Source organism: Alnus glutinosa, chromosome 11, assembly GCF_958979055.1.
Source record: "Alnus glutinosa chromosome 11, dhAlnGlut1.1, whole genome shotgun sequence".
Taxonomy (NCBI): Eukaryota; Viridiplantae; Streptophyta; class Magnoliopsida; order Fagales; family Betulaceae; genus Alnus; species Alnus glutinosa.
This window is the reverse complement of record NC_084896.1, coordinates 21894717-21918428: the sequence shown is the minus strand read 5'-3', so window position 1 is coordinate 21918428 and position 23712 is coordinate 21894717. Positions and strand designations below refer to the sequence as shown.

The 23712-nt window shown below is 34.8% G+C and overlaps 1 protein-coding gene across 1 annotated transcript; it reads left to right on the top strand.

Annotated features, from left to right (window-relative positions):
- Positions 1 to 18: 18 nt before the first annotated feature.
- LOC133880953 (K(+) efflux antiporter 3, chloroplastic) lies at positions 19 to 22133 on the top strand. Its single transcript, XM_062319924.1, has 19 exons — positions 19 to 390; positions 1378 to 1767; positions 2489 to 2590; positions 3920 to 4000; positions 7291 to 7392; positions 8724 to 8801; positions 10884 to 10952; positions 11132 to 11182; positions 13845 to 13958; positions 14035 to 14136; positions 14242 to 14376; positions 15282 to 15463; positions 15558 to 15693; positions 16166 to 16237; positions 16367 to 16468; positions 18971 to 19132; positions 20247 to 20336; positions 20438 to 20599; positions 21563 to 22133. Exons 1-19 carry the CDS (start codon positions 340 to 342, stop codon positions 21854 to 21856), a joined length of 2475 nt encoding a protein of 824 aa, XP_062175908.1. The 5' UTR covers positions 19 to 339; the 3' UTR covers positions 21857 to 22133.
- The last annotated feature ends 1579 nt before the right edge of the window (positions 22134 to 23712 follow it).

The following is a 23712-nucleotide window of genomic DNA, read 5'->3' as shown; positions in this document are numbered from 1 at the left end:
GCGCACACCCATTTCCTCCTCCACAAACAAACATATAAAATAAAAATCCACGAAATTGAAATTCCTCTCTCTCTCTCTCTCTCTCTGTCTCTGTCTCTCTCTATGAAAGCTCAAAACTCACAGCCTCACAGGGTTCGAACGTGTGCACTTGTCGTCCTCAATTTGAGCCTTTTGTTTTGTTTTGGTGGCTGTTAATCTTTTGGAGGCGTGTAAATATAGCCAAAGCTTCAATCTTTCGGTGTTTTTTTTTTTTTGAGATATTTGCAATTTCCGTATCTGGGTTTGTAAGTAAAACAAGCAAATGCACTTTAACTTCTTCGAGTTGGGAATTCTTGCTTCATGAGTCTGAGCACTATGTTGGAGTCCATTGCTTGTTGCCACAGCTCTAAGGTTATATTCCTTCACCAGTGCTTTAATTTGTTATTTGGTTCACTTCCTGCTTGCGGGCTTCTTGTGCTTTCTGGCCTAACCATATTGGTTTTGTTGTTTCATGGAGGTTTTATTGAATTTGTTTCCTTAACTCAATGTTAGTTGACTTGAGCTTAGTTTTCTGGATGAGATGATATCTGCGCCTTTTTGTGGTATACAAATTGGTGCGTTTTTATTAGTTGATGCTGAATTATTGTTCAAGGTGGGTGGACCGTCAATGACATTTGGACCTTGCATGTTTCTTCAACTTGCCCAACAAACATATGGGATTTGAAACTTATGCTAAAATTTAATTGGGATCCCTCACTAATCTTAAAAATTAGATGTTGCATATCCAAATGTTATTTTGGATACTGAATATCCATCAAACTTCTACAAGCTATTTTATTTTGGCTTCGTCTGGTGTCAAATTTGCTAAATTCCCCGAACTTTCCACTGAAACTTAGGTTCCTTGACAATAGAACTAGATAACCAATGTAGCCACAGGTTTATAATCATTGTCCGGAGTTATTTTGTAAAACCATTAATTTGTCATCCTATTTAATATACAATTTGGTATTGGAGAGAAATCGACATTCGATTTGTCTTAGAAATTGGCTTGTTCTAGATTGTAGTTGAAGTTAAAATTTTTGAATGGACAATATCAAATTAGATATCTCCCTGCTCCTTGGCATGCTCATGCATTCGGTTTTGTCTTTGGGGATTTTCTGGAGTAATTGGCACATCAATGACATCATGATGTTCACATACTAAATTTAGATGCCTGATTTGACTCTTTAAAGTGTTTGATGATTCAAGTATGTCCATCTGAGTAGAAGATGTATTTGTGCGAGATTGTTTTTTAAATTTGTATTTTTGTCAGGATGTGCATTGACTTGATGTTTCGCTTTCTTAAAGGCAAAACCATGCTCTTAATACTAATATATTTCAATTGTCTGTCACTTGCAGGGATATGACATTATCAAACAAAGCAGTCTGATTGGGCCCTCCTCTCATGCTATTTCACGACTTGGTGGACAATATAGTCATATGCCTTATTCCCGAAACCAGCATGTGTGTCTGCCATCATATGCCATCAATTATAGGAAGAGTCCCACTTCTTTTGTTTCAGGATATCTCTTTGAGGGCACATCTTTTTTATTTTCCTCAGTATCTAATTGGAGAGGATTCGGTTTTTCTAACGATAGACTGGCCACTTGGGAAAGATCACGAGTGTATGCAGCACTTGATGTTGCCAGTGCTGTTGATGTCATTAATGATTTAGGTTCAGATACGTTGACATTCTTAGCTGTGACAGTCTTGGTTGTTCCAGCCTTTAAGATCGTTAGAGCTAGCCCTGTAAGTATAACATAGGCACTTCCATCTTTTTCTTTAAGTTATGACTCTCTCTCTCTCTCTCTCTCTCTCTCAAACACATTCACACAAGCATGTGTATATATTCTCTAGGGTTGAGTTAGACTTGTCCCTGAATGTTTTTCCTAAAGATCTAAGAATGTAAGGACAAGCATTTGGAGAACCCAAAGACACCTGCTCAAACAGATGAATGATTCATTCTTAATGATATGCTAGATAACTGTTGTGACTATGGGTACTAAATTATACAACAAAATGCACATGATTGATACTGTCTATCTAAATTTTCTTCTTTTTGTCAATGATTTAATTTGTAATGGTCAGCAAGATATCTAATATGATTTTACTTTGTTATTATTTACAGTGGTGTCTGTGTATGTGTGCTCATTATTTCATTTATAAGCAAATAATACCCAGCATTCTAATATATATATATATAGACACACACATACACGCACACACACACATTCTAATTTTTACTTAATTAGTCAATATTGCACATCTATTGGAACACGTTTTTGTAAAATAATACAAACACATTAGCTGCTATACATGTACGGTGTACATCCTAAGACATTTTTTTTGCTAATTATTTGACAAAGCTTCATATTTTAAGAGAGTGGTAGAAGTAGACAGGTGCAATAGTTCTTATCAATGTATTATTTCATTTTCACAGTTGACAATTTTTAGTTCTAATCATTTGCAGATACTTGGTTTCTTCTTTGGTGGGGTTGTCCTCAATCAATTTGGCTTGTTCAGAAATCTTACAGATGTCAAAGTTCTGTCTGAATGGGGGATTCTGTTTTTGGTAAGCTTAATCACTTATCACTCTTGCTGCTGTTATACTGTTGAAAGTTGAAACTGATTATTATTATCACCCCTTCATTGCCATTTTCTAATGCAATTGTTATTAATGATAAAGATGATGATATCATCATCATCATTGTCATTTTACAGAATAAACATTCATAACCTTTAGAAAATATTTACCATATGTAGAAGCACTAGTGAAACCAATGGTCTGCAATTATGTGTCCATCCCATATCTCCTGACAGTGTTTGTATACTGAAGTGCTTATCATTCTATAGCCTTTTCCACAATACGGTTAACTGTGTTTTATTGATACTTCATAGTTGGGACCTGAACTTGCAACTTGCTTTATCTCAAGGCAGGGAATGAACCATTTAATTCCTCTTCTAGATGGAGACTGACATTTATATTTATGACAGTTTGCATGCTGAATTTGATATTGTTCAGCTCTTTCTTGCTCCAAACTCTGATATGAAATGATTTTAATTTTTGGTAAATGTAAGTTGAGTGCTTGTTAGATTCTGAAAATCTTTCTATCTTAAAGTATGTCTTTTATCAGTAGATTGTTGCTTGCACCTACCTGTAATGTAAAAAATTAGGGCATAGATGTTCTTTTGGTTTCATGTGCTGATTTTTGTGAGCTAATATATGTTAAATCACCACTTGTCTCAAAATCTTAAGTGGATAAGAAATGATGAATTTAATCATTTAATTTATATTTTAGCACTCTTCCTCAAGTGTGGGCTCAAACTCCCCCTTAATTAGTGAGACCCAACGTGTTGAATATTTAATTAAGATAGGAGGTGAATGATAGAGACATGGTTCAAATTCAGAATATCTGCTCTAATATTATGTAGAAAAGAAAGAAAGAAAGAGAGAGAAGAAAAACTCTCATTCTATGATGATTCTTTCTTACCATTACATGGGTTTATATAGAAAAGACTTACAAACTATTATGGAATGAAATAATGAAATATTACAATCAGAATAATAATGGGAATAAATCAAGGAGGATCAAATCATAGCATATCGGTAGTTTCCATCTTCAACAGTATGTACAAGAAGATATCTGGAGGGTCTTTAGTAGGAATGTTTGTCTTCTTTGCATAATTTGTTTAGATATTTATTTCTCACTTGGGATTTTTTGCTCCACAAAAAGAAAAAAAAGAAAAAAAAGAAAAGGAAAAGTAAAGAAGAAGAAGAAGAAGAAGAAGAAAGGATATAATTTGATTAACAATCAAACTGTCCACTTGTGATACATATTGTGCAGCCTACCTTGTTAAGATGATTATCATTAATTTTGGACTAATACATGTAACATTTCAGCTGTTTGAGATGGGTTTAGAGCTTTCATTTGCACGTCTAAAAGCTCTTGCAAAATTTGCCTTTGGCATGGGATTGACTCAGGTATGATGTTGACAAAAGCTAAGATCTTATTGTCCATAGGGGATGAATATTTGTGTAAATCAGATGGTACATATATTTCTTTTGTAATTGAGCATTCTCATTGAAATCCTACATGACATTTCAGGTTACGACTTATTGAATTCTTGAAACATGCATTAGTAAATTTTGGTTTTACCAGATTTCTCAAAGTTTAGTGTACATAGAATTTGATTTCATCATATGCTGGGAGTTTTATTGGGTTGGTCACTTGGTCTTAACAAATATTAAAAGATTATTGTGTTTGCATATGTGAGGTGAATGGGGTCTCAAAAATTCTAGTCCATGCTGGGTTTTGTTTGTAGAGATAAATATATCCTTTTGATAAAGTCTAAACTTGGAACTCAGTTTTCTCTAGCTTGGGAAAAAACTCGCTTTAGGAATTTGCTTTGATTGGATGATATAGTCTCGGTGGCAGAAGTGGAAGAGCTTGGCGTAGACGTTGGATCAACTATTGAAGAATGATTAGCCCAAGGTCGGGTACCACCCCCATAACAACCTCGTACACCTCGAGTAGGCCGGCCATGAAGTTGCCAACAGGTCTCTCAAGCATCAAATAGCAATTTATCCTTCTCATCGGGGGTAGCATTTATTGTTTTTCCTCCATCATGACTCCTAGAATCCCTTTTTCCATTATGTTGGATGTTGTCACCAAGGCCAATCGCTCTTAGGAGGAAGAATGGAGCATGGCACTTCTCATTTTGAATATAGGCAAACACCTCTCGAAGAGATGGGAGAAGCTCATTTCCCAAGATTTGGACTCAAACCAAATCATAATCGGAATTCAAACTTGCAAGAAATTCATGGATCTGACCATCTTCTACAAATTTATGAAATTTTACAGCATCAGCTGCACATGCAGTCTGAAAGTTTTGATAGTAATCTAGCTCCTGCCATAATGCACAAAGCTAATGCAAGTAGGTTGCTACCAACCACTCACCCTGAGTCGTTTCATGCATTTGACGTTTGAGTTCGATTTGTGTTGCATTGCCTATTTTGGAATAAATTTGAGCTGCTGCATCCCAAATTTCTTTCGAAGTATTGAGAACCATGTAACCCTGACTAATATCTGGTTGCATCGAGTGTAACAGCCATGACGTAATAGTGGAATTTTCTGCTTTCCATTGATCATAAGCAGGATATCTAACTTTGGTTCTTGAATTTTACCAGTTAGGTATCCCATTTTTCCTCTCCTCTTAATATATAAAAGAGTGGATTGCGACCAAGCAAGATAATTGTATCCGTCTAATTTCACAGTTGTGATTTGGAGGGTTGGACTTTCACTTTGGAAGGTCACATGACTTCTCATTTTTATGATTTCTTAGGGTGTGACTTGTCTCTTAACATTTTTAAATAGATATCCAACCAAATAGTTCCAATTAGGGGCTGGCAATTCGGGTTGGTGGGGGTTTGGGCTGACCTGTTAAGGGTCAACCTGAATACGACTCGTTTAATTAAACGGGTAAAACATTTCAATCTTGACATGGTTCGCTAGTGACCCGACACAACCCTTTTGAGTCACAAACAGGCCAATCCGTTTGGCTTGACCCAACGCAACCTGTTTGGCCAGTTTTAACCCAAACACAACCCGCTTGACATGTTTGACACATTACAACCTGTATTTATTATATAAAAATATATATATAATTTCATAAACGGGTCAAGCGGGTCGACCCATTTATACCAAACTCTAACCCTTTCATGTCTTGTCGTGTTCGCGGGTTGTGTAAAAAATTGCAAGCCCTAGTTCCAATACACAACAATTTGACTCAACAAGATATCAAAGTTCCAGAATAAACATTAGAAACAACAGCATAAATAATGCAGCATCGATTTCTTATTTCTGTTTTTTTTTTTTTTGAGAAGAAAAAGGGTCTGTCATTCATACCTTGTTGTTTGCCTCCATGTTGTACGGCATACTGTTTCCATCTATATCAAAACGGCGGTTGAACTATCTGTAGTTCTGTTGGGTACCAAATGTTGTCATTTCAACATACCATATGACCTGACATTCAGTGCCTTGCACAGCCACTGTCTCCAGGCACAAGAACTGTCGCCCCTGCCGCCAGTGTTTCAGATTTTTCGAAGAAAATCTCCAGAAAATGCTGCTTAGGCCAAATTACCCTCGCCGCACCAGATCCATGTGAAAAAAAATTGTCAAATCTCAAAATAAAATAAAATAAAATAATGCTACCTCTGGTTGAACTCTAACCAGAGCACAACTACCAACAAAAAAGAGCCTCTTAACAGTCTTTAACAACCGTGGGTTGCTTTGGTGGTTCTGATTGAAACCCTAGGCTGCTTCATGTCAGCATCCGTACGACCCCTGGAAAAAAAATTCTCTTAGGATTCTAATGCTTTGATACCAAGTTGAAGTAAAAACAAAGAAGGAAGGAGAAATCCTAAACGAGTCATGAAAGGTATAACAAACATGCAGCCATACGGTATCTACATGTCTTAAATACAAAAACTAATACCAATTATTATGATAATATAGTTAATGCAGATTACTGCAGTAATGAAATAGAATATGAGAATAATGACTATAAAATGAGAATAAAATCTTATCAAGAATTAAATATGTTTCCTATTCAACACCAACCCAAAATCATTCATATAAAAAAAAGCCCAAAATTCTCTAAAGTCCAACATTGGACAGATGGATATTTCCAATATTGGTTCGCTGGGTAGGATAATCCACTGTTAGAATTGATTATGTTACCAAACCAATTAGCATGGTAGTTTCTGACCCTGATATCTAGATTCCTAGGTCCGTAATCAAATTTTGCGCAGTTGTATTTCTTGTGTTTCTGGGGACGTAACTATCCAGCTTCCTGGTTACTCTCATTAGCTACTTTCATGGAAAAAATAATTAGTTTTCATCCTTAGTTATTTTCTTTTACTTTTGCATTGGGTGCAAAATCCTATTAAAGATGACTTGATTTGGTTCATAGAATTATTTATATAAATATTGTTTAGTTCATAGAATTATTTTTATAAATATCGTTAGAAATTTATTTAGTAAGTTATTGTTTAGGAATGGGAATTCCCTTGACTTAGCTTTGTTATGGTGCATTCCATATATGTGCTGTTTATTGTGATTTTACATGTATTTCTTGCATTTACTCTTTATGGTTGTTCTTGAAGTTGTGGCAAAACATGAGTAACAATTCCATGAATGTTTAGTAAGTCTTTATTAATTACCTTATCTTTTTTCTTTTTACAATTATTTTTTTTAATTTGTGCTCTTGAAGGTTGTGTTATCCACTCTTGCTTTCACAGCATTTGAACTTCCTCCTAATGGGGCTATTGGAACAAAAATTTTGGAATTTCTTTTTCACTCGAGGCCTGATTTGGTGAGAACTCTTTTTTCTAGGCATCCCATGTGATCGCCTTTCTTTACCACTATTGTTCTCCTATTTACTATTTGAACTTGAATCTTATGACATGGACTATTAACTAGGGAATTATCGTTTTGCGTTCTGCCATGAATCGTTTTCACGGTAAATAACATAATCAATTACATACTAGACCACAAGAATTTACATGGCTCTCTTAACATGAGTTATGTCCACAGCTCACACTATGAGGTAGAAAAAAAAGAGTATAAGGGTTATACTTTCTGCCAAATAATGACAATTTATATAGCAGCCACTCGAGTAAGGTTAGCATTTCTTGTATGTCTTAAGCGCTTTGAATGATATACATTATTTATAAAAAAAAAAAAAAAAATACAAGACACTTCTCACAACACTATGATTTGCTCAGCTTGTTGGAAATTGCATTTGCAGGTTTATGTCGGATCTAAAATGATCCACCACTTGTTCTCTCTCTCTCTCTCTCTCTCTCAAGGGTTAGTTGAAGTAACTGGGGTGGACACACAGATGGGGGTTTTGGTTTCTTGATAGTGTATACAAATGGATCAAATATTGTGCACTATAGATGCTATAGTCAATGTAGATAATTCTGTTGCTAAAATGCTTGATACTCAAAGTGCCAATTTTGTTCTTCATTGAAGACTTGGACACAAGTACTTTGGACCAATTCTGTGCCATGCCTTGTCTTGGCATACTAGGAACAAATAGATAGGCAGATTCACTTAAATGGTCAATTTTGTTTCCTTTCCATTAAAATGCATGAAGTGGTTCCAGTTCCTCAAGGCCTGACATGAAACCTACTTGACATATATACTCTGTATAATTTTGATGTATTTTGGCTCGATTCTTTGAAATTTGGTATTATTGTGATGAGATACTATAGTTTGGATGGAGATATTCTGGTTCTCCTTTTTCTTTTGATGGATAAAAATATTCTGGCGTTTTTAGGTGAAGGTCCAACCTATAATTGCTAGAGATATAGATCTGTAAGTTTTATCAATTGATTTCACGTCAAATCAAGTGGGGTTAGGAAGTCAGATCTAGGTTACAAGTTTTCTTACTTTCTTTTGATGCTATATATCATTGCTGTCATTACATCTATATATTTCTCTTTGCTATTCTAGATATACAGGACATATTTGGGTTCAAGTCCATGAATTTACATGCATAGATCAAGCAAACATGTGAGTTTGCTAAATATACGTATCGACCTGGGCCAAAGCCTTGTAAAAGAACCATTCTCTATATTTTCCTTGGTACTCCAAACAAAAAGTTGCTTTATTAGTATCGAGTATAACTGTATGTTGCAGGTCAACATCAGAAGTATTGATGAGGCTGTAGTGATCGGTGCTGCTCTCTCTCTGTCTTCTTCAGCTTTTGTTCTGCAGGTATTCTTTTTTCAAGTGTCTAGAAATGAACTTATATATAGTATGTTCCCATGAGCTGGTATTGGAACTTTGAATTTGCTTGTGTAATTATTATACCTGTGATTAATACTAATAGACAAACTTGAATTCATATTGTGGCGAAGTTTCTAGTAAAATTCAGTGTTGAAAACTTCAAAGTTCCCAAGAGTACAAATTTATTTTGAATTGTCATAATTAACAATGAGCATCCAATGGAGCGATTATGTTGAGTTGCTTCTTCTGATATTATGATTTGATTGTGAGCTGGACTGTTCACTAGCTTCTTGTGCTGCTTTGAATTCTTAGGCACTCGTACTTGGAATCTTACTTCTTGCTGAAGAATTTATAACCAAAGCAACCTCACATCTTGGACATAGACCTTTACTCTAGTTCTATTCTAATGCTGACCATGCGAACTTTTCTCCAAACATGGAAATTTGAAATTGGAGGTAGAGGATGATGTAATAAACTGATTCTATTTTTGTTAAGGTGATTCACACTGTTATTTTATGGTTTTTTTTTTGTAAATAATTTCACGAGTTCTATTCTAATGCTGACCATGCGAACTTTTCTCCAAACATGGAAATTTGAAATTGGAGGTAGAGGATGATGTAATAAACTGATTCTATTTTTGTTAAGGTGATTCACAATGTTATTTTGTGGTTTTGTTTTGTTTTGTTTTGTTTTTTTTTTTTGTAAATAATTTCAAGAGTTTAACTAGTTTAAGAAGTAGATTTGAATCTCAATTGTCTTTCCAAGGTTTTTTTTTTTTTTTTTTTTGATAAGTGCAAATTTTATAAATAACAGTGTAAGGTGCCCCTAGTACACGAAGTATACGAGAAACAAACACCTCAACACCGACCCGTCCCAAACAACATCCCACAAAACAATCCAAACCCCTAAGCCCCTAAAGCTTTCAATCCACAAGCTTATCCTCCCGAATATGCTCCTTATCAAGTCTTATCCTCATCAATGGTCTTTCCAAGTTCAAAATGTCGATTAGCTTGCCTTGAAAGCTTGGTTTAGTAGATTGGCTGTTGTAGAATTGGATGATATACTTCTTGATAATTTCTTTTATAAATGTTTATGCAACTCCAGATTGAAGTCATCATCCGGTGGACAAATTTTCTTATCTGTTCCTCATTTTTTAACCTAGTATATTAATGTATTACCATTGGTTCTAGACAAGGTTTGCCAGACAGGCTTGAGCTTGTAGTCATAGGTTTGTAACCTGAAAGGTGCACGCCAGCCCAACTTAAAATTCATAGCAATTCCTCATAGTTGTGATCATGTCAGTTAATGATTTGGCTTTTTATACATAGGAAACAAGTTTCTGTTGGTCATATGGCATTTTGGGCTGTCATTACTGAAAGTATTGGGACTAAGTCTTTATTTCTTCTCATATATTCGCGGCACAATTTGGGGCATTCCCATCCCACTAATGAGACAGGAACAATGGGAGTAGAATAATTGGTTAGTCTTGGATCTATATGAAACTACTTTTTTCTTGTGATTAATTTGATGGATATTGTGTGCAGTTTACATCCTCACAATAGAAACTCTCCACATAAAGCATTTTTTGGTGGTTCCCTAGTTTGATTTAGCAAAGATAAGAGATAGAAGTTTTGGAATTCATCAGGTAGGATGACTACTGAGACTATCGAATATTACAACTTGACTTTCTTTGGAGATCAACTAAAAGGACAACTATGCAAGTGCTCATGCTGAATAGAAGTAGTTAGTAGTGACTTGTATAGTAAATTTGCTTTACTCTCTATTTCATATATGCATTGACTTAGATTCTCCTTCTCTTCCTCATCCTCATCCTCTCCATTTTTTTTTTTCCCTTTTCTTATTCTTCTTGTTTCCCGTTTTTATATTTTACGAAGTGTATCTAGGTCTTAATGTTAAATTCCTTGAAGAAAATTCGAAACGAACCGAAATGGTTCTCTCCTTTGTTTGGTATAGTGAATATGTGTTGATGTATTTTCTATTCATTGAGTACGTAATATAGCTAATGATACTGAAAATATCATTTTTTATCTTACATTGCATAGTGTATAGATTCTTGCAGAGAAAGGTGAGCTCCCAACAAGATTTGGCTCAGCGACTCTGGGAATACTTCTATTACAGGTTCTCCTTGAGAATCATGCTTGGGCTTACATTTTATAGTTAGTTTGATATGTAATTAATGGTGCTATTATAGTTCCTTTTACTTACCCTTCTGGATTTTGCTAGGATCCTCTTTTCAAAGTAGACATTACAGTATGATGTCAATAACTTTTGGAATCCCCACTGGTTGATATTTGCAGGACATAGCTGTTGTCCCTCTCTTAGTCATACTTCCGGTGCTAGAGAGCCAGGTAGATTGGAGCTTACATGAACTTTTTAATTTCAAAAATACAATTTTCTTGAGTGTTTATTGATGGTAGAGTTTTACTGTTTGAGATGATGCAGCACATCTTTTACTCTATAGATCTGCTAGTGGTCAGTAATCATATGGTTATGGGTTGATTCTCTTTAAGACATATAGAACTTTTTGTGACCTTGTACAATATATAGTGTGATTCCTTCCTGCAAAATAAAAGAAAAAAATAAAGTGCGACGGAAAGAAATCCTAAATACCACTATCAAAACCCAACCGAAAAACTTTGAATTTTTGTAGTTGAGCTTTTTTATCCTAGATCTGTTTAGAAATGTCATTTCAATGAACAAAATTGTTGTCGGCAAAATGCTGTCAATCACCTGTTATCCTTAAGCTAATAGGGAAGGGAGGGCCTAAATCTTTGTCAATATGTGAAACTCTACACGTTAAATATTTAATTGAAATGGAAGGTGAATTACTCATGTTCATTGCTCCGAGACCACATTAAATAGTGCTAGTTATCCCAAAATCTTAAACTAATAGGAAATGTGAGTTTAATTATTTAATTAATATTTTAACAAATGTACTTGTTTGTTATGACTGGGATTTTTTTTTTTAAAAAAAAATGTATACTAGAAGAGGGTTTATGTAGTGCAAATTGTTAAACGGTAATTATGAATTAACCTAATCAAATGGTGTAACTCTCTTTATTTATAAGACACGCATTGTGATGAATAGAATTTATTCTGCTGTGCTCTTACTCTTGTAATTGCCAACTTATAATAAAGCTCTTAATATTGTTTTTTTTTTGCCCCTTGTGAACAAATCAATCTGTGTGAAAAGGCGCTGTGGATATCTAACGGATACGTCATCAATTAAGCATTTCGATTCACTTTTTTACAGATAATCATAGAAGTCTCAAATGTGAAAGAAGAGTTGATATTGCATTTAGCCTATGGTTGCTTCATTTTAAGTTGTGAACTTTGGTTTCAATTTTTGTGGCTGATAAGCACGCATTGTGCTCAGATGACAAGACACTAACTTCCATTCCTATGTTCTCAAGCTTATGTGGGGAATCGATTTTAAAAATGCTTATTTTAATAAAATAGAGAGAAATTTAGATAATCAGATGTAGGATGTCTTTTAAAACCCATTATCTAAACTAGCAAAAGTGGTTTTTGGTTATCTAGAATAGATTGAAACTTACACAAGCCACTGTGAATGCTCTAACCTAGAGGTGGAGCTTGGTAGTTGCTGCACAATTTGTCACCAATGATTCCATGAATTAGAGGCAATCTCTCCCGATTCTCGATCTATAGGATTTTTTCGGTTTTGTCCTTAAGTTGTTCACCTATGATTGTATTTGAAAGGTTCCTAAATCTTTTTTTTATAAGTTAAAATTCATTAAAAAGCACCAGAAGGGCGCAACCCTAGTACACAGGAAGTATACAAAAGTATCCCTAATCAGAGGAAAGAAACGAACAAGAAAGTAAAAAATTAGTGAACAACATACTATCCGGGCTATGCGCTGACACTCAAAGATATAACATAATAAGCACATTTCTACAAAGAGCCTCAACCGGTACCTCCACATTCTCAAAAAGCCTAGAATTTCTCTCACGCCACACGCCTCACAAGACACATAAAGGAACCTGCTTCCAAATACGGTTAATAGGATCACAACCCAGTAAAGTGCCACAACCACTCAATAAATCCAAGACACTACTAGGCATAACCCACTCCACCCCAAACAAGCTATAAAAAGAACTCCAAACAACTTGTGCCACGTCACAATGAAGAAGAAGGTGATCAACGAATTCTCCATGCTTCTTACACATAACACACTACTCTACCACCACAATACCACGCCTATGTAAATTGTCATGAGTTAAAATCTTTCCTAAAGCCGCTGTCCAAACAAAGAACGCCACCCGCTTTTGAGCTTTAACACGCCATATACCATTCCAAGGAAAAGAAGCCGCCTCGTGACAAATTAATGCTTTTTAGAAAGTCTTCACTTCAAAATTCCTCCTTTTAGAAAGATTCCACACCACCCTATCAACCTCCCCATGCCGAACTCGAATAGAGTATAACTGTTCATAGAGGGACATCACCATCTCCACCTCCACCTCCCAATCCTGAGCATAGCGTGTAAAGAGAACATTCCAATGAACCACGCCTCCTACCACATACAAATTATTCACCACCTAAGCATCAGGAGAATGCGCAATAGTGTACAAAGCTGGATAACAGAACTTGAGAGGCCTGTCCCTACACCATAAATCATACCAAAAGCAAATATGAGACCCATCACCCACCTCAAAATGCAAATACTTGGCAACATTATCCCACCCCCTTTGAATAAACTTCCAAACATTGACAACATTAGGCCCCGTCGCCGGTAATGAACACCAACCTCCCCGTCCTAAATCTTATAGGAGATCAAAGTTGATAAGTGATCTGTGTTGATGACTCTTTTTTTTTCATTATATTTACAGTCACATCCCATATTCTCTTTTATTGTATTGTATGCATGCTTTACCTTTATTGTCTAATATTTTGTTTTCTTGCATACAACTCATTCATTGACCCTGCATGTTCCTGCATTTCTCCAATTTTATTTATTTATTTTAATTTTTAATTCTTTTTTTGTTTTGTAGAGCCTAGTAGAGGAGAGTATCTGGCCAATGCTTGCTAAAGAAAGTTTAAAGGCTTTAGGTGGACTGGGTCTGCTTTCTCTTGCAGGAAAGTTCCTTCTTAGGCGAGTTTTCGAGGTGTGCAGTCCTGCTTATTGAATAAGGTCCCAAACAATTTGCATTTTTTATGCACTAATTTAGTTTGTCAAACTAGGTTGTTGCAGAAGCGAGAAGCTCAGAGGCTTTTGTTGCTCTCTGCCTTCTCACAGTTGCTGGGACTTCACTTCTCACTCAGCAGTTGGGCTTCAGTGATACGGTTTGTTGTCTTTTCTATGCATGGAGAATGGTTGAGATTTTATTTTATTTTTTATTTTTTATTTCTTTGTAATTTCCATTCTAATGAAGTTTGATCAAGCTGCAGCTTGGAGCATTTTTGGCTGGGGCGCTATTAGCTGAAACAAATTTCCGGACACAGATTGAAGCTGATATAAGGCCATTTAGAGGCTTGCTTCTTGGGTTATTTTTTGTCACTACAGGGGCAACCATTGATATACAGGTACAATAAAAACGTAATATCACTTATTGTTCCATAGATCTTATATGTGTCACAGTTTTTGTGTATCTGACTGGCAAATTAGTATGATAAGAAACTGATAAGTACATATGCATAAGGTTTTTGTAACACGTGATATGAGGCTCTAGTGAAGTAATAATAAAAGTTCTCTCAAATATAGTTCACTTGGACCTAGATTTGGTGTATTTTTATTCTTTCTACAATCTTTTATGAGATTCATTTTCATAATGGATAATTTGCTAAAATGGACGGGAAGAGTATTTGAAGTAGTTCAATTTTTTTTCTTCTCCTAATTAATTCAAATTTTATTAGAAGCTCAAAGGGGCACAACCCAAAAACACATGGAGTATACAAGAAAAGCACCAAACTAGGTAGAAGAACACAAATAAAAGAAATTCTAGAAAATTAGAAAAGTGAGAATTATTGTGGGCAGTCATCCAAACATAAAGAGACTTGAACATAATATCCTTCAACACTATTACCGTTCTTTCACAATTTTTCGAAATTTCAGGTAGTGCGTTTTCTCCAAATACACCTCATGGGAGCCGTCCTCCAAACTTCTATATTGCGATGACTACCAAACTAATCTCTCCAACTAGCCAACAACTCCACCACTCGTTAGGGCATAACCCACTCTACCAAACTGATTAACTCTCAAGTTTTAGTCACTCTTTTTTATTATTTGTCTTTAAAATTTATCTAAGGAGGACAAGGATAATTTTGGGATAGCAAATTTGAGTCTCTCTTGTTCATTTTTTTGAGAATTTTTTTAGATAAAAAATCCAAAACCTATAAGGGTTCTGCACATTCTGCTGGTTCTTTTTTAGTTTTCTAATAAGTCCAGCTTTAATTTTCTTTTATACACGTCAATTTTATTTTCTATGCAGCTCCTTTTCCGAGAGTGGCCAAATGTACTTTCACTCTTGGCAGGTTTGATCATCATCAAGACACTGATCATAACAGCAATAGGTCCTCGTGTTGGATTGACTATCCAAGAGAGTGTAAGAATAGGTTTACTTCTATCTCAAGGAGGGGAGTTTGGATTTGTAGTTTTTTCTCTTGCAAACAGGTGAGTCGTGAGTTAGTTCAATTTACCACTATACTCAGAGTCAGCATTCCAGGTTTCTTTTTGCTTATAGAATTTTCTGCCTTCTTCAAAACAGGCTTGGTGTGCTACCACTTGAGCTTAACAAGCTGCTCATAATTGTTGTTGTCTTGTCAATGGCATTAACCCCATTTCTCAATGAAGCTGGAAAGAGAGCTGCTGAATTTATTGAGCGCAAGTTTGATGTAGACAATGTATGTCCTACCTTAAGTTTCTTTGTCAGAAATTGGATATAATAAATTGAATATAACAGCCATGGATGGTACTGATTTAGTTGGATCAAGTTTTCATGTGATAAGTAAAAGAGAATGTAATTTAGATGCCATACATGCGCCTGATCTAGTTATTTCAAGGTCTGAACTGTTTTCATTCTTGTGCATTTTCCTAATTATACTTTTCACATTATTCACTAGTTTTTCTTTTGATGTAAACAAGTAAAGGTAACAATTAGTGGAAGTTGTAAAACCAGTTGTTATTAAATAATTAAAATCTTTAGATGAGTAACTATCATTGAGTTTTAGCCCCTTTGACATTACCATAAATAAATGTGCAATATAATATACAATATGTCAGTTCTGTCAAGTAGATGATTCTACAGATTTTATATACTTCCTTTTCTTCTGTAACAATTTGGTAGGCTAAAATTGAAATATGAAAATTTCACAGAAATCTGCTGAGATGGGAAGCTTCGATGCTAGTGAGCCTGTGGTCATACTTGGGTTTGGGCCAATGGGTCAGGTAAAGTAATGATTATATATTTAGGACTGTAAAATTTTAACTGAGCCAAAGCTCATAGTCTCAGGGCCAATTGTTTTTTTCTTCTCTTGTTGTTGTTGTTGTTCTTCTTCTTCAAAACATGATATGCAGGTCCTTGCCAATTTCTTGTCCACCCCGTTGGCTTCTGGATTAGATGGCGATGCTTTGGGATTGCCTTATGTTGCTTTTGATCTTGATCTTTCTATAGTGAAGGTGAGTGTGATCTGTCAGATTCAAAAGACACTTGTTAATTTGACTCAACCGAATGATTTTATTAGTCCAAGGAAAACTCTTTTGATGTACTTAAATTTTCAGAAAATTAGATATCTGCAGATCTAGGCTTCCTATTTTTGATAATGAGTCAATCCTTGCAAACTATACACATTCAGTGGCTTAGGTCAGAGGTTTGAATGTGAATGAAGCAAGAGTTTGTAAATACTAATTATGGAAAGCTAAAGGGTTGCGATAAATGCCAATTTTGATTGGAAAAATGCCATTTAGACTAAATAAACTTTCTAAGGGATTTTCAGCATGATGTGAGGGTAAACATGGCCCACCACATCACATATCCACATTAAACTGAAAAATGGTAATGCATAACTTCTTTATTTTTTATTTTTTATTTTTTTTCCTTTCTAATAATGCAGAAAATTATAATTAAGAACTCTGTCTTTCAACCCATCCTATTGGAGAGTTTTGTGGTACCCCATTAAGGAGAAGGACACCAACGAATGTGTGGATTTGGATAGGGTGCAAAATAGGCATATATTGAGTCTCACATTTGGCGTGTAGTAGGATGATCTGGGCCATGTTAAGTAAATATGCAGAGCCTAATTGTAATGACCCAAGGAAAAGTGCTAGCCATATCTGGTCAATTTGGAGTTTCTTTAGAATTCCTTATAAAGTCCAGTTTCACCTAATAACTAAACAATGTGGAATTTAGTACCCATAGGTATCTTTATAAACCACTCATTCTATGTGAACTATTCATCTCTTCTCAATATGGGACCGAGGTGTTACATTAATTGTGACCATTCGTTTTGGGTATTACATGAGCTTTTCACTCTATGTGAGCTTTTCCTTGTCGTTACACTAATTGTGACCATTCGTTTTGGGTATTATGTAGACGTGTATAATGCGTACTCAGGTTATGATAAATGGTAGTATAGCTGATTTGGTATATATCATGTGGCTTAGGATCATTGCAATGTAATACAAGTTCCTTGGTTGAAGTCATCAAGAATTTGAATGGGTGAAGACTGTCGAATATTGAACGTGTAAAGTAAGACTGTATAATTGATTATGAGGAACCCTAATCATTACAAGTTCTTTTGGGGTATTATATTCTCTCTCTACAGTCTGATTGATTTTATAATCATAATCAACATGAAGGGAGATTGAGTTATTTTATCATTTTCTAAAGAAAAAATTGGCAAAAAACAAAAATCACTAAAAGGAAGAGGATTGTTTCATTGTTTGTAACATCCTGAACTATATGAAAGATTATCTTTGATTTTTTTTTTATTATTATTTTTTTTTTTTATGTTCGACTATTTTATATTTGACATTTGTTCTTTCTTTTGAATGGGGTTTTAATTTTAAGGATAAACTTCACTTAATCCTCATGAACTTTCATCACTTTTGCAATCTCCCCCCAAAGTTCAAAAACTCTCAATTTAGTGTATCATACTTTCAACTTTTTGCAATCTTACCCCTCCCTTTAGGGTTTGAGGTTAAATACTTAAATCCGACGGTCAAAGAGTAAAATGACCCCTATACCCCTGTAAACTTTTTAAAATTACAAAATTACCCTTAAATTACATTTTTTTAATAAAAAAAATTTCTCACCCCTCCGTTAGGATTTACCTTTAAATTCTAACGGAGGGTGAGATTACAAATTTTTTAAAGTTCGATACACTAAATTGAAAGTTTTTGAACTTTAGGGGGGAGAAGATTGCAAAAGTGATGAAATGTCAAGAGGGTTAAGTTAAGTTTTCCTAATTTAACTTTTTTCCTCTTCTCTTTTCTTTTCTTTTTGTTTCTATGGAATTTTGGGTATTTTGGTATGGGTGTGTTTTTTATGCACTTTTTTTTTTTAGTTTAAATATAGTTTTTCCTGTGGCCCTTTTGTCTTATGTAATGATGATTTTGTTGATTTCAATTTGAAATCCATACTTCTTATCAAGAACTACATAAATCAATAGATTTTATTTATTTATTCTTCTTTTTACACGAATAATATGAAATCTGATTTCAAATATTATTTTTTGATAAGTAATAATAATTTCATTAATAGGAGGAGGATGCTCAATTACGTTGGAAGTAGACTAATAGTAAAAGTCCTCTATTTCTCACAAAATGAAGATAAATGGAAAGGAGGAGATTAGAACCCAATAAGTAGAGGGAAGAAGGGTTGAGAGAGTCTAAATTTGGTATTTTTCTAATTCTTTTTTTAGGCCTTTTATGGAGCATACATATGTGCAAACATTACAGTGGCCACTTAAAGAAGCAACTCATTTGGTTAATCGATCCCGAATAGTTGGTTAAAATGTATCGCACCGCTCACTTTGATTTAGTACCTGCATGTTCCTTTTGTCATAATTTAGTAGTGTCGATTCTATGTATATTTGGTAATTCCTCTTTATTTTATGTTAAATAAGAGATTGTGCAAAGTAATGATAATTTTTTTTAAAAAAAAAAACATTGCATCAACAGGCTTCTAGAAAACTTGGCTTTCCAATTCTTTATGGGGATGGATCACGTCCAGAAGTTTTGCAGTCTGCTGGTATCTCTTCTCCAAAAGCTGTCATGGTTATGTACATAGGGAGGGACAGAACAATTGAAGCTGTTCAAAGGCTTCGACTTGCTTTCCCTGCAGTAATGCTCTCTCTCTCTCTCTCTCTCTCTCTCTTGCGTGTGTGAGTGACTCACTAAAGTACCATATATTGGTGAGAAAACCATGACAAACAGGTGAGGAGCCAAGATTTTTTCCTTGGGGGGCTGGAATGCCAAAATAAGTACAAAGCTAATGAAGGTTTATTAATTATTTCTTCATATTTTCTTAACGAAAAGTAAAATTTATTGGATTTGATAGGTTGAACCTAGAATAAAGTTACAAATATACTTTTTAAAATGGAGAAATGCTAGAGCATCTCTTGGTGTTTTTCTGAAATTGCATAGACGCAATTTTTTAATCAAAAAATTTACATTTATGCCATTCCAGGAGAACACCAGGAGATGCTCTAGCATTCCTCTTTAAAATATGATATGTTGAAAAAATTTGAATATTTCGACTTTTCATTAATGTGGGGTAAAAATTACAATATTAAATCATAGACTCCTCTTTGGTGAGCGATCAAAGGCAAGAACAAAAAAAGAAATGAATTTGCATTTTGAATTTTAAAATCTCGGCTAATTATGATCCCACATAAATATTTGAACAAAAAAAAAAAATCCTATCAAAAGGATTTTCTTTTTTTAATTTTTTTTTTTTTTTAAGATCTTAGGGGATCCCTTTATACATGGATAGCCGCATCCAATAGTATGTCAGTTTCTACTTTTCTTGAGTTAGTGGATTTTTGTTCTTTTTTTTTCATATTAGGAGGTTTTTCTTGTATACTTAAGGAAAAAAAAAAAAAAAAACTTAAGGGCCAAACTTTTGGGTTTCATTCTAAACCTTTATATATATATATATATATATATATATATATATATTTTGGGGGGAGGGTGTTATAGATTTTTGGGGTGTCATGGCTCCCTTGCCCACTGGTCCTGCTCTTGGTGATAAACATGTTCAAAAGTGTCAGGTAACTGCCAAAAGCATAAAGACCGTTAAAGAAAGTATATGAAGTTGAATAGGTGCTATAGTAAAAGACTATTTTTTATTACATAGATTTTTTATTAATATTATTACTTCAATTGATTATTATATTTATGGTTTTATTTTTGCTAGTTTGATTGTTAATCTCGTGATAAAAATTCAATCCATCAGATCCCAATTTATGCCCGAGCTCAGGACCTCATGCATCTATTAGATCTGAAGAAAGCAGGTGTAACAGACACTATTTTGGAAAGTGCAGAGGTATTAACAGACGGAGTCTTATTTTCTCCTTTGTTATTTTTAAAGTTCATCCGTATTATGCCCTGGACGTGTTGGCTAAAGTTTTCTCTTTATTCATGCAGACAAGTTTACAGATGGGCTCTAAACTTTTGAAAGGGCTTGGTGTCATGTCTGATGATGTGAGCTTTATCAGCCAGCTTGTTCGTGACTCCATGGAGCTACAAGCTCAAGAAGCACTCGGCAAAACTGAAGATCGAGAACTTGATATTATGAAGCCATTACAGGTACTTACATTTGATCTGAAATCGAACAATTTGTCCTGTGCTAATAATTTCCAATACAAGGAAAGGATCTACATTGAATACACATCGAATTGTTATAGTATTTGTGATCCAAACTGGGATTGGAATATTGTATCCTTCGACTCTTTCCAAATTTTCTTGTCCACTTGAAATATAAATACGTTTTTCTCTTTCCAGATAATATGTTCTTTCTCTGATATGTCTAGTTTGGCTATCATCTGTGAGAATCTAGTTGGTTAGCATTGGTGTGAAGAGATCCTAACGTTGTGCAAAAGTTTTGAATTTCACTTGCTTCCAACCTTTTCAGTTCATGCCTAATCTTATTCACAAAACTTCTATTATAATTGACATAGCAGAAGCTAATTAACAAAAAACCAGAAGCTTCTTCGTCTCCAGTAAGGAAATGAAATAATTAGAAATAATGTCCTAATTTTAAAACAGAATCAAATCAAATAAAAAATCCCCAACTTGGCGGTCACGTCTTTTCCTTCTTTGATTCTCGCCATTAATGCGCCAGTTGTTCACGATCTATCCTTTGCGCTTTCCTTCTTGGCCTCGGGTGCTCTCGGGATGGCCTCTCGGAAATGCTCTCAGAATGGGCTCTCTAATGGACTCTCAGAATCTGTCAGTAAGCCCAATCCCGTTAGTATGGAGTGTCCTACATCAATCATGAATGATTTCCTAATTAGGGCGAGATTTCTACAGTAACTAGAACCATCTTTCTAAACAGGTGTCCCTTCTTTCACACGGTATTTCCTTTGTAATTTCCTATTGTGAACTATCGTTTGTGACAAGTTTGATGACCTAAAGTTTGTTGTAATGACATATTGCTGTTCCCTACTTCTTTAACTATAGAAATTACTGTTCTATGCTACACATTTTATTTTCTTAGCATTTATAAGTGGCTTAACATTTACTTTTTAACTTGTGGGTTTGATTGATAAGGTGAGAGTCGCTGACCTAATTGGTGACCGAGTACCGAATTCTTCAATAGCAGCTGATGACAAATTATCAGCGGCGAAGCTCAGCGATGCAACTCGTATCTTGGGGTTTCGTGGCGAAGATGATCAAGCAAATCAAAATACTGAGTTTGAACAATCTGAAAATTCAGCCAAAGGCGTTTTCTATTGTGACCTAGATGTACAGAACGGGTCATCTGTCAAAACTGAAGATGCTGAGGGGGAGAAAGATATGGTGGACCCATCAATCCCATGCATAGCAACTACAGAGGAACTTTAGAAAAGAGTAATTCATGAATTTTTGGCTTAAAGTCTTCTTCATGATTTTGGCTCCTCTCTCAAAGATGGCAGAAATTCATGAATTTTTTAGATTCTAACTCCACGTGTAGTAACAAGCTAAATATTTTCAATGGGTGACAGGGATTTATCAGGAAAGAGAGAAGAGGGGCTGGCTAGGGCTGGCCCTTTTAATAGTGTTTCAATTCTTTTTAAACCACACCATGTATATTCTAATGACAAGTTATTGAGCAATAAAGCTTTGATTTTTTTTCATCTCAGATTCTATCTTCATTTTCTCAAGCCTCTTTTTTCTTTTTTTCTTTTATCTTTTTTTAACTTTTACTTTTCCCCTTTATGTGGCTTTGACAAAAATCAAACATGGCACTGCTGAAGCAAAAGCCAGAAATTTTCACCTAGTTCTTGCTGGTTGGGTTTTAGTGCTAGAGTGACTCCAATTTTTTTGTTTCTTTGTCAAAGATCGACTCATAGATATGGCGGCTGGTTCAATTGGAAAAGGATATAATGATATCAACATTATCATTTTCTCCATTTTCATTTAAGATGACTCAATGCTAAGGCTAAATACTTGAAGAAATTGATTCAACTAAAAGTTTATTTTTACTTGAAAATATAGAAATTCAGGACCGGCCGGATGCTTAGGCCAATTAAGCCATTGCCTAAGGCCCTGATTTATAAAAGGCTCCTAAAAATAGTATTGAGACATGATTGGTGCATACCATACTAAAGTCTGCCCACTTTCTTTTCATATTTCTTATTTTCTTTCATCACCTCTAATCTTTGTTTTATCATAGACGACTAGAGTGTCTGCTCTACACTTTGATGTGATCATTGTATTATCTGTTTGAGAACCACACAATAGGGGTCTAGACAGTTAAAACTACATGCGCTCCCTCAAGTCCAATTGAACCATAGCCTAACTCAATTCCATCATGACATCAAAACGACCCAAAGTTACTAATACTAATTAGGTTTGGAGATTCCCATTGCAGGAGTTGAATGCTTGGCTTAGTATTTGCCCAACCACATGGAGATTACTTTGACACCACTAAACCACCACCATTTATGGTAGACTATTTTTGATAGTTTTAGGAGAATATTGATAAATTTTGATAGTTTAAGAGAACATTGTCTAAATTAAAAGTTTGGAAGGGCATTATCAATTAGACGGCAACTTGAAAGAAGTGTTGTGCCGTACCCTAATCATAAAGAAACCAAATTAAGTTATGCTTTTACAATGACCCCCAAATGAATGGAACTAACAAGAAACAAAAAGCACATAACTGATTATATATCTAGCTTAATAAGGGCCAGGTGGGGCCTTTGGTTGACTCTGAATGATCAAAGTTGTACATTATAGGTGAGACCGTGAGAGAGGACATTATGAGATAAAAATGTAGTACATAATATTACTCGTAAAATCATATAATGTTGCACACATAAATCCAAGCACTTATTTCTTACTCAAATACTAGGTCGATCAAAAAGTTATAATCTCGATATTATTTATGGATTCGGCTTAGATTTAGTTTTAGTTAGATGATGTGCAAGTTGTCAATGCAATCAATTCAGATAGCCCGATTTTCAATAGATTTGGGCATTTCATTGAGAGTTTACAAATATGAGTTATGCTCTATGAGGTATTCTCATGTTGTTTATGTAAGGAGAGAGGCAAATTTAATAGTTTATTGTTTAGTTAGAGCGGCCGTAAAATATTCTACAAAGTATATTTTCTTAAATCCCAACTGTCACGTCCCTAATTATGATATCAAAGTATCACACTTTGATACTTTGATATCATAATTAGCCAATTGAAATATGAGAAATGCTTTTTATCTA

Bases quoted from the DNA above. Each gene is read 5' to 3' on its own strand.
- LOC133880953 (XM_062319924.1), top strand. From the start codon at position 340: ATGAGTCTGAGCACTATGTTGGAGTCCATTGCTTGTTGCCACAGCTCT. The intron at 14,137-14,241 runs GTTTGTTGTCTT...ATCAAGCTGCAG, and splicing joins AGTTGGGCTTCAGTGATACG to CTTGGAGCATTTTTGGCTGG. The intron at 14,377-15,281 runs GTACAATAAAAA...TTTTCTATGCAG, and splicing joins GGGCAACCATTGATATACAG to CTCCTTTTCCGAGAGTGGCC.